Source organism: Anabas testudineus, chromosome 22 (genome assembly GCF_900324465.2).
Source record: "Anabas testudineus chromosome 22, fAnaTes1.2, whole genome shotgun sequence".
Lineage (NCBI taxonomy): Eukaryota > Metazoa > Chordata > Actinopteri > Anabantiformes > Anabantidae > Anabas > Anabas testudineus.
Genome location: NC_046630.1, coordinates 19995142 through 20010173, shown reverse-complemented (window position 1 = coordinate 20010173; position 15032 = coordinate 19995142). Strand labels below are relative to the sequence as shown.

Below are 15032 nucleotides of genomic sequence, written 5' to 3'. Positions count from 1 at the left end.
TGATAGTCATTTACAGCGTTCAAACAGAAACTCATGAAATGCAGGACGTCTTCAATGGTTTCCACAGAAAACAGTGCTTTGATAATAAGGGGACAACACTACATTAAGTCAGCTTTTTAAATGAAAATGCAGGCAAGCTGATTTTTGTCCCTACAGGTCAATGCAGTGCTGCAGGGTGAGCTGATAAAAGCGTTATTAGATCTACTGTTATAAAAAAATAAAAAATATATATCAGTTCTAGTCACTTTAAGCAAGTCATTAAGAGTTTTACTGCAAGGATCAGGTCTGTCTCCGAGCATGGCGAGCGATTAAGCATTTGGCAGAGAGAAACCTAGTGATTTATCCCAGGTTGGACATGCATTTACTGTAAAGTATAAAGCTAATGTTAAAACACACGACGTCTGTCAGTATTCAATGTTGTGTTTCCGATACAGGAAGATAAGAAGAAATGAAGAGGTAATCCTTGCTCTGTCACAAACTGGTGAGAGGGAGCATGTCCCAGTGTAATGTCCGTAGTGAACACTGAGTATTGATCCCATCTGAACTAGAAACTATAAAATATGCAACCTGCCCCCCCCCCACTTATTTCAATCTTCCTTTAAGGCAGGTAAAAGTTCACTTTTTTTTATTGAACATACACTGGTGTTTCATTAGCAGTACATGCCATTTTGAACCATTACTTGATTACATTCATGAGCAGTGTATATAGTTAAGCTGAAAATATAAGTGACAACAGACATGTAACAATTTTAAGCCCTCTACAAAAGGCTACTGCAGCACAGACAGCAACGCCTCCTGCAGTATCATCCGCTACTTCCACAGCTGAGGTTCACACTCGATCCTCTGTCCTGTTTAGATATTTTGCATTTTAAAATATCTCCAAATACATGTGTTGAGTATTCATTTACTATAAAGATGTGGCTTGTGATAGTGATGCGAGTTCAAAAAATCGCTAGTACAGTCATCTTAACTTCTTCCGATGCTTGAAATGTATGTTTGTCATTAAAAAAGTAACAGAAGCATCCATTTAGGTGACGTGATTCTATCTGTGTTTTTACTGCGGCCTGTAGCCACCCAGCTGAGGCATGTAGCTAGAGCTTGGTGCTGTTGGCAGCCAGTTGGACGACTGTTCATCTGTAGGTATTGTCTGCTCAGAGTCCTCTTCCAGAGGACAAAAGTCCAGAGCCTCAAGCTGTTCCATCTCCAACTGCTTAAATTCAGCAGGATTGGTGTGGTCTTTGTTTTCTGCAGCATGTGTGAAGCAGGGCTGCCGGGGAAAACGTGCCAACTGTCTACTGCCCTCCGGCACCAGCATGTCTGGATTCTCCTCAGAGTCCAACAAGGGCTGTGTGGACTCAGACCGTGCAAAAACAGCCTGCTGGGATTGGGAGCTCGGGGTCTGGCCCTTGTAACCACTGGAGGCAACCACTGAGGAGTACTGGACGGTGCTGGCTGTGGTGTCAGCCATGTCGCCACCCTCGTCGTTGTCAGACACACTCTGGCGAGGAGAGGACATGCAGGAGGAGCCACCGATGCCACTGCTGTGCTCTTCAGACAGATACTTGTCCTTCCTTAGAGGATGGCTTGCCTTGTCCTCCTCAAACAGAGACTTTTCATCACACACATCCACATCAAGCACACTGATGCCCGAAAGATAGTTCTCCTTTGGTGTCTCTGCCTGTACAAGGGGACAATGTGAAGAGGAAAGTCCAATTAGAAGTGGAGTTTTGTAAGGAGTTTTGCTGCTGTGAGAATAAAAAGAATTCTGGTGGGACTGATAGTCTCATCTAGCAGCCCTGTGTAAGTTGTAACGAAGAAGGTGTTTTTTTGTCCGTCCCTTTTTTAGGGTTAGTAAATATGTAATATGTGCTGACAGATTTTCTTTTCTTTCTGATTTAATGTTGTAGATATTATTATTATTATTATTATTATTATTATTATTATTATTATTATTATTATTATTATTATTATTGCCTAAGCCAATGACAAAACTTCTACTTATGCTTAAAGGTAAGCTTCACCAATTTACAACTTGCTTCCTATTGTAGTTTTGGGTATAAGACTACTCCCTTCCTCTTCTCTATATTAAATTAATTTATATTAAATATCTAGTGAACTCCTCCAGATTCACTTGGATTTTTTCAATTCAGATGATGCCATCTGGTTGCCCAGACTAAGGAGGTAGTAATGTTGGTCAAATTGCACGTCCAGAAGACATAATCGGAAAAATCCAATATCATCTGGAGTTTTTGAGCTAGAAGCAGAGAGACATTTTAATAAGGAAGGGAGGGAAATAATACCCTAAGGAAGCCAGCTGAAAATTAGTAAAGTCCCCCTTAAACACCAATGAAATAGAGATCCTTGTGGTAGGCTCCCAGCACATTACAAGATAAATCCTGCCACCTGCTGGTTCTGTTGCAACACAATTGGACATTGACCAAATTCAAGTTACCGGGCTGGGACAGAATGTTTGTTGTTGGGCCCCAGAGGCCTGGGAGACTTGCCTTAGGAAACCAGGCTGAATGGTCTTTCAATAATTGTTATCTTCTTAGTGACCTTTAAAGTGGCTTCTTCAACTCAATTCAGTTATATTTATGATACCACAACAAAATCATCTCAAGGTGCTTAACACGGTAATGTTATGACCTTACAGAATAAAAACCTGACAAATCCCCCTTGAGCAAACCAGTGTTCATTTTGACAGCAATTCTCAATTTAGTTTTAGTTGTCATCTCCTGAAAATTCATTTCAATTACATTTTCCTCATCTATTTTCTCTTAGTTTAAATCAAAATTGAGACAGAGAAATTCTGTTTTAATGTTAGTCAAGTTTTAGTCAGTGTTTTAGTTTGTAATGTGTAAAATAAAAAAAAGAAATTATTCTTATCCAATATGCAGGCCCAAGCATGGGTAAAAAAAAAAAAAAAGACTAAATGTGGCAAATGACATACACACAGCAAATACAGCTGCTTCGTCCGGGGCTAGCTGCAATCCTGTCAGAGCGCACATGCTGATATCAGTCCACCCCAACATTAAAACAGCCGGGTAGTGTTAGTATTGTGTCAAACTAAAGTTTGCTTAGACTACAGGTATGAGTCATAAACCTGGACCCCTGTGAAGAATAAGGATTTGCATTTTTAAATGGAACCGTGAAAAATGGGGACTGTGATTGGCATTGTCAAAGATGAGATCTTAATTTTTCTCACCTTGCTCAAAAGAGATTTAGCTATAATTTAGCTATAGTTTTTTTTTTTACCGCTATCACAATTAGTCATAATTGAATACTGGAGCAAACACTAGGGATGTTTCTTAAAACACAATTATTACTGCACCTGTTCTGGTATTTTTAGTCTTTATACTACATTTCTTTTCATTTTTATTTCCCCTTTCATAAATTATTTTATCATAGATCCCTGGATTATATTTAATTTGTGATTTTATTTTGCTGCTGTGCAAATCAAGGCACTTTGTTTTAATAAAGATCATCATGTTCAGCCCTCCATCATTTAAAATGTACAAAATTCATATTATAAAAATAATCTGTGTAATGTCTCTGATCAAAATGAACACCATTTAAAGTGCGGCTACAACCATCAGTGACAGTATAACAAAATCTGGCTAATACTGTTACAGTGTGTTGATGTACAATGTATTGAATTACATTCTGTCAGCCTTGTGTCAGTGCTACAGAGGTTCTTACTTTCAAAGGATAATCAGGAGACCAGTTTCCAATGGTGCTTTCTCCAGGGTTTGGTATCTGAGGCCAAAAGTTCTTCTTAATCCTGTAAGAAGCAAACACAGAGCTTTATAGCTTTTATCAGCCACAAATCCATACATACAGCTACTGTACAGTCATTATTCTATTTGCTTTCATTCAGAAAGCAAATGAGCAGGGGTTTACAGTTTTTCCTCCAAAATGAGCAGTGCAGTAGTTCATGTGTCTGATGCGTTAGTATAAGAGTACAAATGGGGACCTTGCAATGCAGTGAATGCACACTTTCACTCATGTCCAGCACATTAATGATTAGCTTCATATCCGGCTCTGAGAGCAACATGTTAAAGTGAGTCAATGTAACTTACATGTCTTTTTTGTACACGCAGAGCAGCATGGTCATGACAACAACAAACAGAAATCCGAGGCTCACTCCTACGACAATGAGCTCGATCTCACCTGTAGCTGAGGGAAACACAGAGAAGACAGTACCTCAATGGATGTCATCTGAACGTCAGTTTAGCTCAGCTATTAGCTGCTGGGATTTAGAGAGATAAAATAGACTAATATCCTTCAGTAGACAACTGCCCTAAATGTGTGAGTGAAAATGTGCTTGGATAGGATTGATGAAGATAATTGTTTCCTCATCAGCCTTTTTTGACCATGACCATCAGTCATGTCTTTTGCAATAAAGTACCCTATAGGTTTTGTGATGTCACTGTGTGTGTCTTCTTTTTTTCTTTGTCGTAAAAAAAAAAACGATACATTTCGTATCTATGTCTACATTCTAGAATGGCGCCTTTTGGGTGACAGCCAGTTCCAGCAGCTCCTCTCTTTCTGTGCTGTTTTTGTTAGTTTTGTTGAGTTTTTGTCGTCTTCATTCAGTCAATGTTGTGTGCTTTTCTGAGGTGATAGGCAGAGTCTGGTCTCAGAAAGAAGACCTGAAATCCACCAGGAGCTGAGGAGGTGAAGTGTGGAGCAGTAAAGAAATGCTGAGAAAAGCCGCTGGGACGAGTCATTTGCGCTGACTGCGAACCAGACTGGACATGGCTGAAGGAATTCAGTGTTGATGAACAACAAGGTGCTGCTGCCATCTGACTTCTCTGTCTCCATCGCTTCCAGCAAACTCAAGTAACTTGAATAAACTCAGACTGATATGTTTAATTTTTCAACATAAAAGCATCTGTCAATTTAGTGTTGTTTCCGACAAACTTTGCTATCTGCCGTATCTCACCTGTCTAATTGTATCATATTGTTGTGCTACTAATCTACTCTGTATTTTTGTACTATATTTTAGACTTATTTCAGATAGGTTCTGTAATTTTTTTCTTTTTTATGTCAGTTTGCCTGCTGCTGTGACATGAGAATTTTGTGAATTTAAGTCTTACTGCATGTAATACATGGAGGTGCAGAAAGTGGACACTATGTTCTGTTGTTGTAAGCAGTGCAGGTATCACACTGATTGTTTTAGGGGGACCAAAAACACTTGCTCAGGTCTGAGATTGTAAAGTACTCTTAAGCACACACAATACACGAGGCACTGTCTCAGATGGTAAAATAAAGTATTTTTAATGGAATTACCGCCTATGTGGGAAAACATTCTCAGTGCACACTACTCTGCTTCTCGGTCTGACTTTAAATAGCCAAAATACAGACACTCATCTTTTGAGTGTGTTCTTTGTAATGTCTTCCAAGGTAATGCTGTTTTGTGGAATGTTCACATTTTCCTGTCATCTTTTATTTTTTGTTAATTCCAATCCTGACATGCTAGTGTGCACAGCTGCCGTAGCTCTGCCTACCCTCTCTGCTGCATGTATCAACCTAACCTGATGTAGAGCAACGTCAGGTTCTGTTGATTCTTTTCTTGGTTCAGTGCGGCGCCATTTTCATTACCATTGTCTTTTCATGTTGTCTGTCAAAACATAATGTAATGAGTTTGATCTACGTTATATAGAACATGTGGTCTATCGCATAAGTTATTCTGCGCTAGATATCTTTTATTGTCTTTTAACTAAAGCCTGTTATCTTCTGACGGTGACATCACTCACTTTCCTATCAGTAGTCCTTTTTGTCAAAATAACCATTGAGCAGTATCAGTATGCTAGATGGCTGTGGCCTTTTGTGGGTGTTTTTAATCATTCTTTCATGATTTTCATGTATTAAATTACCATATTTCAGGGTGGTGAATGAGTGATTAAAGCCATTTGCTGAGCCTCGGACAGTTGAAGCCTTGATGCAAACATCATACTTGGTGTTGCTTGACAGTGACGTCAGAGTGTATGATGTAATGTTACCTGGCACCGTTATGTCTGCAAATAAGCAAAATAGAATCAGGCAACTAAGACTGGCGGTTACTGAAACAAAATAGGAAGCTGTAAATAAAGAATCTCAAGCCCATTATGTACTCAATGTGACAGGTACATACTATGTGTTTCAGTCCCACTTGTGTAAAATATTGTGTAGTTTGTGATGAAGCCTCGTCTGCGGTCCAGAGGAATCACTGTCCACGTCAGCTTAGCATTGTTACGTCCTGGTTTACCCACCAGCTTAACATTGGGGCCTTCCAGTGGAGCTGTAACCACAACAGCAACATCATCCATGCTAATCATACCTTACATAATTTTAATCTGTAATTACTGCATAATTTATAAAACCTCAAAAAACAAACTTAATGTAATTTTGGAACTTTAGCTTTTACTGTGCCAAATATATATTCTATGACAAATATTTGGAAGTTATAACAATATTTTTGTCTTTAACATATGGCTCAATTGTTTTTCAGTGTTACCGACATTTTTAACATCAATACAACAGGAATACAAACATGGAAAAGGGGAGCTGAAAATGGAGAAGTTTACTACATACACTACTACTACTACAATGCTGCATACAAAGAGTATATTAGCTTACCTCCTTGCTCCAGAAAGGCTTCTACACTTGCTGGCTTCCCAATCCGTCGAGAGTATATTGGATACACGGATACATTGTAGCAAACAAATTTCTCAAGATTGCCTAGACCAAAAAAATAAATAGATTAGAGCAGCCTTGTTTTTATTTTTAAATTTCAATTTAATGGTAAATATTTTATTGACCCCATGGGTAAATTCTTCCTAATGTCTAAAGATACTTTAACAAATACCAGATGGAACCCAGGAATCAAAACGCGAATCTTGCCGTTTGTGGATGACTGATGCATAACAACCCCTGGGACACTCTAATGTGCGCTTCCTGTTTTTGAGACTTACCAATAGTTTACATCTTGTGGTTAATCCTCTGTATTTACTCTAAAGTATATAAATTATAAATGTTGACTTCAACACCTGCTGAAGGGCATTTGTGGTGATTTGACCACATCTAATGTTTTTGGTCTCTCCCACATTGTCTTGTATTAATGTTTCAGCATAACGGTTTGCGTCACTGGCTTCATGCGACAGCTCTTCTTTGATGTACAGACAGTTAATACCAACAGTGCTAATGCCACACTGTTGTTGTTTAACGAGCTATCATCACAAACACTTAATTTGTGGCAGCTAGTTAAGTAGTTTCATCCTTGTTCTTGTAAATCATCAATAAGCTTGTGTCTTATGTGTGAAGAGCATATTTTAGTGTATCTACATATAGTCTACTTTCCACATAACCAAACTGCAACCATTTTTAGAGCCACTATTCAATCATTTGGAAGTCGATTCTGAATATGTATAGATTTTGGGTGGAATATTCCTTTAAAGGCATGCTGAACTTGCTAATGTTATTTAAGCGATTACCTTTAATGGCAGTGCTTGTGGTGCTTCCACTCTCCCTCTGCCAGTCTAATTGTTCACCTCTGACCCACTCCACCACATACTCTGACACATCTGCTCTGCTGGGGGGTTTCCAATCCAGCCACAGCTGATCCCCATGGGACCAAACCTTCAGCTCCTTCACTGGGTCATGTGCTGTAACAAACACAGATACAGATTAGGAAAACACATTACTGCTGCTTAAAGTTTAAAGATTTCTTTAGGTCATTTTTCATCTGTATAACACTGATATCTCACACAACTGTGATGGGTTACAGCTAAATAAATACAGCTTGGAAATAAGTAGCTGTCAGACACAGGCAAATAAGCCACCTTTTACATGGTTATAAAGTGATGCAATCATCTGTGCGTGTAATCTGTGGTAGCAGGTTTCAACATAAACAAAAAAAAAACACTGTCTCACAGCATGTAATACACGTTCATTCTGACAGTAGCACAGGCTGCAAGGGATAAAGTAACTGTTGGAGGTTTTAAACATGAGTTTGATAACAGCAGTCATGTGGCACTTGTCAAGTGAAAGGTCATTTGCACTTGCTGTATGCCTCCTCCTGAACTTGAAATTCTATTTATCTTGCCACCATGGATACCTACCATTTGCTTTTGGAGGCATGATTAATGATGCCACAGGAGATTTTCCCACAGAATTGCTGGCGATGACATCCAGTCTAACAGACTGCTTGTAAGAGAGCTGAATCTCTCGAATAACAGTGATCTCCCGCTGGTTAGAGCAGCTGTCCGTCTCTGACCTGTTTACTGGGAGACTCTCCCAACTTTGATTCTTGAATTTGTGGTCTTCAATCGTTAGGTTGTATGTAAGTTTTAATATCCTCCCATTGGCCAACACAGGATCCTGGAGGGGTTAAGACACATGTTTGTATGCTTCCTTTGAGCACTTAAGTACAAAGTATAACATGTTATAATGCAAGTGTTGTAGACAAATGCAGCTACTGTTATTTTTATGGGAGCCCACTGTCTCCAACAGGCTGGCAGTGTAATTATAAATGTGTACTGAATGATACAATGCACCTGATCTCATCTTTTGAGCACTACCTTTAAAACGTGATGCATGAACTTTAGGTATGTTTTACCAGACTAAAATATTTGCATTGTTGTTATACTTATCTGTGTTAAATTGAATGTTGTGGAACTTTACCTTACAAATAAACAGCACACGTCGTCCATTAGTGCTGTCACCAGTGACTGTCCATAAGTCTGGTTTACTTTTTGGTCCTAGACCAAGATACAGAAAAACTGAATATTTTATTTTGGCAAAAGAACAAAAATGTGAGTCAATACATCCTAACATCCACATTTACAACTCAACTCAAAATTAGTGTGAGCAGATTCACAGATCCAGCAAGTCTTTTAAATGTAGAATTTTATTATTTGTCATGTTAGCAATTAATACGCCCGCTTTATTTGATGCAGGTGCCCACAATACTAACAACTAAGTTCATGAAAGGTCTCCATAAGATAATACTTGTATCACATCTACCAGGTAGAACAGATTAATAAGGTAACTATTAATGAATTAGTATTAATCTGGAGTCTTTCAACTGCCTTTGGGTACCATGTTGTATATCATGGTTAAATAATTTTTAGAACAGACAGCAATAATACTCACGGTCCTCTGGTGTTCCCTTTGTAGTATTGACACTCCAGTCACTCCAATAACCACACCATTCTGTGAGTCCCAAAGGTCTGCTTCGCATCTGAATCACATAAACTGTGTACGGCTGAAGGTTCTGGAGTCTGAAGGATGTTATGTCGTTGGACATATCTGTCCGAGGTACCTAAAAGACATTCAAATCTTTTCTGAATTCTGTCAACTAATAATTACTATCTGCTAACAATAACAGAAGACTTGTCAGACACTTTCATTCCATGAAGTTCCACCCCTACTTTTACTCATACAATGAAAATGCATATATACTGACAGTAGACACAAAAGACTTACATAAGTCCAGTTATGAGATCCATGGGCACAAAATCTTATTTCATATGTTAATTTTGCATATTCCACAGCAATAGGTAGTTTCCATCTTATGAGAAGGGAGGTGGGAAAATCCTTCTCTGCCAGGACTTCGACATCTGATGGAGGTTTTGTCTTAACTGCAAAGACAAATACAGCAAACAGTCAGGAAGATGTGAGAGGGTGATTATCAATCACCAGTACTAGTCATATTTTAGTAGAGTGACACTGAGACTTAAACGATTGATGTTTTAGACCAGACTAGACTAGATCAGAATAAGTAAACATAAAAATTACTTGTGTAGTATAACATTCAACTTACTAAAGCAGTTAGCATCATTCTTCAGATGATCAGACTCTATTGTTCCCAGTTTGTTGTGTGCCTCCACCCAGAACTCCATTGTCATATGATGAGGAAAAAGATTTAAAGGCACTACTGTATGGTTGTCTTGAGTAGTTGCATTAAATGTTTCAGTTCTGTAAACACAAGATTTAAATAGAACATTTTTAAAAACTTAAACATGAGGTCTACATCACCACTTTTCCAATTTAAATAATTTAATATTCGCATTTCCGGATAATTACTTCCTGACCCTTTCCTTTCATTATATGCTCACAGACCTACAGTCATGTTGGAAAGTAATATGATGGCATGGCTTTATTCATCCCTGCTGTACAGAAAAGACATTTGGGTTTATAATTAAAAGATGGATCTGAGACAAAAGTTTAGAATTTCAGCTTAAATATGATGCTACATACATCGTGTATTAAACAAATAAGATGGCATCTTTTTTTAACAGATTATCTAAATTTTGGATGTATTTCCTTACATTTGCAGACCAAAAGTTTCTGTGGATATCTGAATTCACCCTGCTGCTACCAGTATGACTTCCATCATCAATAATGACGAGAGCTTGTTCCAGAAGCAGCCATGATATTACTTCTACTGTGCTTCACAGAGGAGACTTTATTGTCTATCATCAACAGATGCTTTCCTCCTCCACAATTTGGCTCTTCACTTTGTTAGAGGTTAATCTCTGTCTCATCTGCTCAAAACCTTTCTTTGTTTCTTCTTTACATCTCTCACAATGCATTTTTAAAAAAATATATAAATCAATAAATGCAGTCTTTAGAGGTGAAACTCAAGGCTAAAACAAATGGTAAAACGCCTGTCAATAACATGTTCCAATACCTTTGCTCACCTAAAATTTAGATTGTCTACTAGAAAAAAGTGCTGTCATCTCTGGCATCTTTTGATCTTAAACTCAAATGTCTTCAGTGTATAGTTCTGATTTTAGAGAATTTTCACTGAATTATGAGAAGAAAGTCTGAACTATGTCCTAATCTATCTGTCCCTTATCCTCTACTTTAATATTTTGTCTTCAACAGCCAGCTTGGTTTGATTCCAACACACTATAATACACCAAATAAACAAATGTATTGTGAATGTAATGTCCAAATAAAACTGGCTATTATGTAAAAACATCTGGGGATGTACTCACGAGCCAACATTAGCAAACACAGTGTATGTTGTAGGGACTTCTGAGGTTTGACGTCCTACTGATTTCCACTCACACCTGACGGCTCGAGAAATTTGTTTTTGCTCCTGAACGGCTATACAGGACAGGTTCTCAGGCTTCCCTGGACGATCTGACATTGGCACAAACAAAACAAAACGTTATATTAATGGAGTTATTAAACATTTTAGAGACAAGTGGGTGAAATAATTTTTAACAAAACATTTCTTTCTTGTATTTTTACTTTTCCTCAGATGCTTCATAAATGTTGATTTAGTAATTGTGTGGCACTGAGAACTTAAGTAAAAATAGATGTAGGTCTGAAATCTATCGTGCATGTCATGTTTAGAGCAGAGAGTGTAATATCTCATTTGCCTTCTAAAAAAAACTGTCTGGTTTTAAATGTGGTCATATACAAGACAAAACCTGCGAACACTAACTACAGGTGGTTAGAGAACAAATCTAAAAAGATGTTTGAAAGTTTGGGAGCTTGTCAGTTCAGTGATTAATAATCCCAGAAGTTCACATACTATGGCCACACAAATATTTAAGACTGGATCACTTTCCACAATAAATGATTAATTTTTTGTCTCATTTGTTTAATTGGGCTCCCTTTATCTAGTTTAAATCTAATCAGATTTCACATCATAATTATTACGAAATAAGGAAAATTCTTAAGGGTTCACTACCTTTAAACTACTACTATAAGTTAGAAGCTATATTTAAGACAGCGAGGGACATTGCAGCAGTAGCCTTTCAATTGCAGTTTAACTTCTAGTCACACAACAAAAAAAAAAGATTGTTGTAGAAAACACAAAATCAACAAAAACTTACAGCCTTTCGTAAGAAAGATCCCATGAATAAATTGGCCTCCGTTCAGGGTAACAGAGGGTGACTTATTCTCGCACATGCAAAACAACCACTGAACTGTTTCATCTGTGATGAGGATAGTGACATTAACAGCTGATTTGTTGATCTTGGTGTACTGTTCTTTGGGCACGGTAGTCTTAGAAATAGTCCAGTAGAGGTCATCTGCTGTAACTTCATCTGTGTTGATGATCATACATGTAGCTGTGAAGGTAGTCCCAATCTCAAGCACTGGAGACTGTGGAGCTATCACCAAATGATTCTCTAAAGACCAACAAAACAAAACAAACAAAGCTCTAACTTAATGTTCACAAGCATACTTAACTAAAGTAGTTCTCATTTTTCAGTAGTGTGCTTACAACAGCAACAACATTTTTAACATATGGTGACTGCTGAGCCAGCAATTACCCTGCAGTTCCTCTCAAAGTCTAAGCGGTGAACACAACATCTGCTGCCAAGTTTGAGAGGTTGTGACTGTCCCACACTTTTGGAGCAAATGCTTAATTCAGAAAGTGACAGTAACAAAGACACAAAGCTGATACTTTAATGTTTTAACTTTTACTACTTCTTTTACTAGGTTAAAATAAAGAAGTCACCAGCAACCGACAGTGTGCACAACACATAAAACACAGGTAACACCTCAACACACTTGGATAACACATGGACATTTAGGTAAATGTATTGGCTTAATCAAAACATGTAACAACATTACAAATTTGGCAACAAATGAGCAGTATAAATGCACTGCAAATAAAGATAATACAAACAAAATACAGGAAAGCACTACTGGCTCTTAAGACAGCGTAAAAAGCGTCTGCAAAAAAAAAGCGTCTGCTAAAAAAAAAAAAGCATCTGCTAAAAAAAGCGTCTGCTAAATGACTGTAAAGACAGCCTTAGTGAGCAGAGCAAGGCTGTACACACACCTGTACCTGAACGAAGGCACCTATGGCATAACCATTTTCTGACTGTTTTTCTCCATTTACACAATATCAGATAAAAAAGTCTTAGTGATAATCTTTCAATCACAGTAGACAAATTGGTTATTTTGGTTATGTTGTGAATTTAATCAGATAGAAATCATATGCATAAAATGAACAGTGAAAGTCAGTAGTTCAGGTCATTGTATTTCCAAATTTGATGGCAAATGAACTTAACGGCATGTCTGCTTGGACGCCTGGAGTTGTTAAAACCTTGTTAAATGTCTTTCAGATGAGAGGTGCAACAACTTCAAGAAGCTTCAAGTTATTGCGCAGATAAACAGCTTGTGACAGTAATGTACCAAGAAAGGTGAGAAAGCAAGCCAGAAAACAAATGTAAACAAAACATAACATAACTGTCCTGACACAGTAAGTGGAAAAGGTATGATCACTACACACACAATGCTGCCTCATTTTTTGAGTCAAGTCCAACAAAAAAAACCAACAACAGCAACATGTGCCCTTTAGGAGTCTATGAAGTCCTTTTCCACCGTGCATTTCTTTAATTCAGGCAGTGCACACAGTGAAAAAGAAGCTCTGTGTCTGTTTGCACGTCTCTCTCACAACACTTACTGTCACCTCCCTCAGCACAAGTCAAAAAAGTCAGGAAGCAGTCTCATTTACCCCTACGAAGTTACAATCTGTGAACCTTGCTTCCAATATAAGTCCAAGGTAGTGGATACATTAGATTACTCGTCTGCTGCATGTATACTCGGATTTCCAATAACTAGGTTTCTTAAGTTCATATGAACTCGATCCCCGATTACCCAAGAAACCTGGTTTCTCCGAGTAACAAGGTTACTCACGAACATGTAAAAAGCACTGTCTGTGAAATAGTTACTGATGCAGTGGTCCACACAAACGACACACAGGACAACAAACATTCAGACAGCTGAATTAACTTATACTGACCACCTTTAGCACGTAGGGCAGAGGCAAGGAAAGCTAACACCACCATCTGGAGCACCCCAGCACATACCATGGTGATGATGACGTCGTCAAGCTAAGAACAGAAAAAACATTACATCAGACAGAAAAAGCTTTAAACTAGCCATTAGCTTTATTTACGTCTTAGAAACACAAGTTACCATGACGCCATGTCGACATGAGCTCAGCATTCATTTTTCTAAGATACTTCAAGGTGGATAAGTATGCACGACAAACTCAGTTAACGTACTTTGTGACAGTTTGTGGTACGTTTTTGGCAAAAATGCACTTGACTTAAACACTGCGAATTACAAATGTCGCTAGCGCTAGCTCACATTGCCACCCATGAAACGCCATATTGTTTCCGCAGTTATAACAAATAGGATATTACTTACCTAACTGGCGTCAACTGTTGTTTCTATACGGGTTTTTCTAGACTAATATCATCTTTGTTCAAAACCTTAAATCCAGCAACCGTCGAAACGCGACGAATGTTTGCCGTACGGGTCGCGCTATCGTCCCGTCGGTGCCAGCGAGTCCAATGGAGGACCACCCATTTCCCGTCAAGTCAAGAGAACGTGTGTCGCAACATCTCGCGACGCGGCGAGAAACTTGCACGATCTCACAGCATGCGGATGGGACAAAGTAACCTTTCTTCAGGGCGTGTGCCTGTCAACTGAAACTATAGGGATCGGCGAAAATATGCAGCGAACACATACTGGTCTCTGAATGGTTAAAGCAACTGTCTATTAAGAAGGTTCGACGAATGGGGGTTCCTCAATGGGACTGTGTCGCCTCTGCGCGTCCTCCGCTCTTGCAGTTTTTCCAGTATGTCACCGCCCCTCGCCTTCTCAGAATCTTCTTATCCTGTGGCCCTCACAGTCATGACTTCCCAAATCAAGACGAGACATGTCTCCTTGTCTGAAGGCCAAACAGTCGGCGGTTGATTCATTGTAATTGTAATTTAGTAACTGAGCACAATGATGTGCATATATTCCATAGCGAAGACAAGTGGTTTGAGAAAAGGGGACTTAACCTGTCTTGAGTTCATCGTGCTGCCCTGCTTCATCCATCCCCAGAAAAGGTTGACTGAACACAAATGCACATCATAGTCAGAGCTCTGCACTCTACTGAGCACATTTTTTTTAGTTATGCTTCTGTGCTGGCAACAGCTGTGACCAGACACCAACCACAATGGAAACTCTTCGCAATCGTCTGTAAATACATTTAAAACAGGATGTAGGTCTGCAAGGTCTCATGC

The 15032-nt window shown here is 38.6% G+C and overlaps 1 protein-coding gene across 4 annotated transcripts; it reads right to left on the bottom strand.

Moving 5' to 3' along the window:
• Positions 1-92: 92 nt before the first annotated feature.
• il6st (interleukin 6 signal transducer) lies at positions 93-14338 on the bottom strand. 4 transcript variants are annotated; one of them, XM_026339506.1, is made up of 16 exons: positions 14167-14338; positions 13757-13847; positions 11835-12131; positions 10986-11133; positions 9806-9960; positions 9469-9623; positions 9136-9304; positions 8665-8741; positions 8103-8361; positions 7476-7646; positions 6622-6723; positions 6137-6283; positions 5880-6020; positions 4080-4176; positions 3700-3781; positions 93-1678 (listed from the first exon to the last, which is right to left on the bottom strand). In XM_026339506.1, exons 2-16 carry the CDS (start codon positions 13824-13826, stop codon positions 1055-1057), a joined length of 2694 nt encoding a protein of 897 aa, XP_026195291.1. In that variant the 5' UTR covers positions 13827-13847; positions 14167-14338; the 3' UTR covers positions 93-1054. The 4 variants fall into 4 exon arrangements, with proteins under 4 accessions (XP_026195291.1, XP_026195292.1, XP_026195293.1 ...); XM_026339507.1 differs by having other exon boundaries at positions 13760-13847; XM_026339508.1 differs by lacking the exon at positions 11835-12131 and having other exon boundaries at positions 14167-14337.
• Between the last annotated feature and the right edge of the window lie 694 nt (positions 14339-15032).

Excerpts from the sequence above, each read along its gene's own strand:
- il6st (XM_026339506.1), bottom strand. The coding sequence starts at position 13,826 with ATGGTATGTGCTGGGGTGCTCCAGATGGTGGTGTTAGCTTTCCTTGCC. Across the intron at positions 9,961-10,985 it reads GTGTTTGCTAATGTTGGCTC|AACTGAAACATTTAATGCAA; the intron begins GTGAGTACATCC and ends TTGTGTTTACAG. Across the intron at positions 6,021-6,136 it reads AAGTGGGACTGAAACACATA|ACATAACGGTGCCAGGTAAC; the intron begins GTATGTACCTGT and ends GCTTATTTGCAG.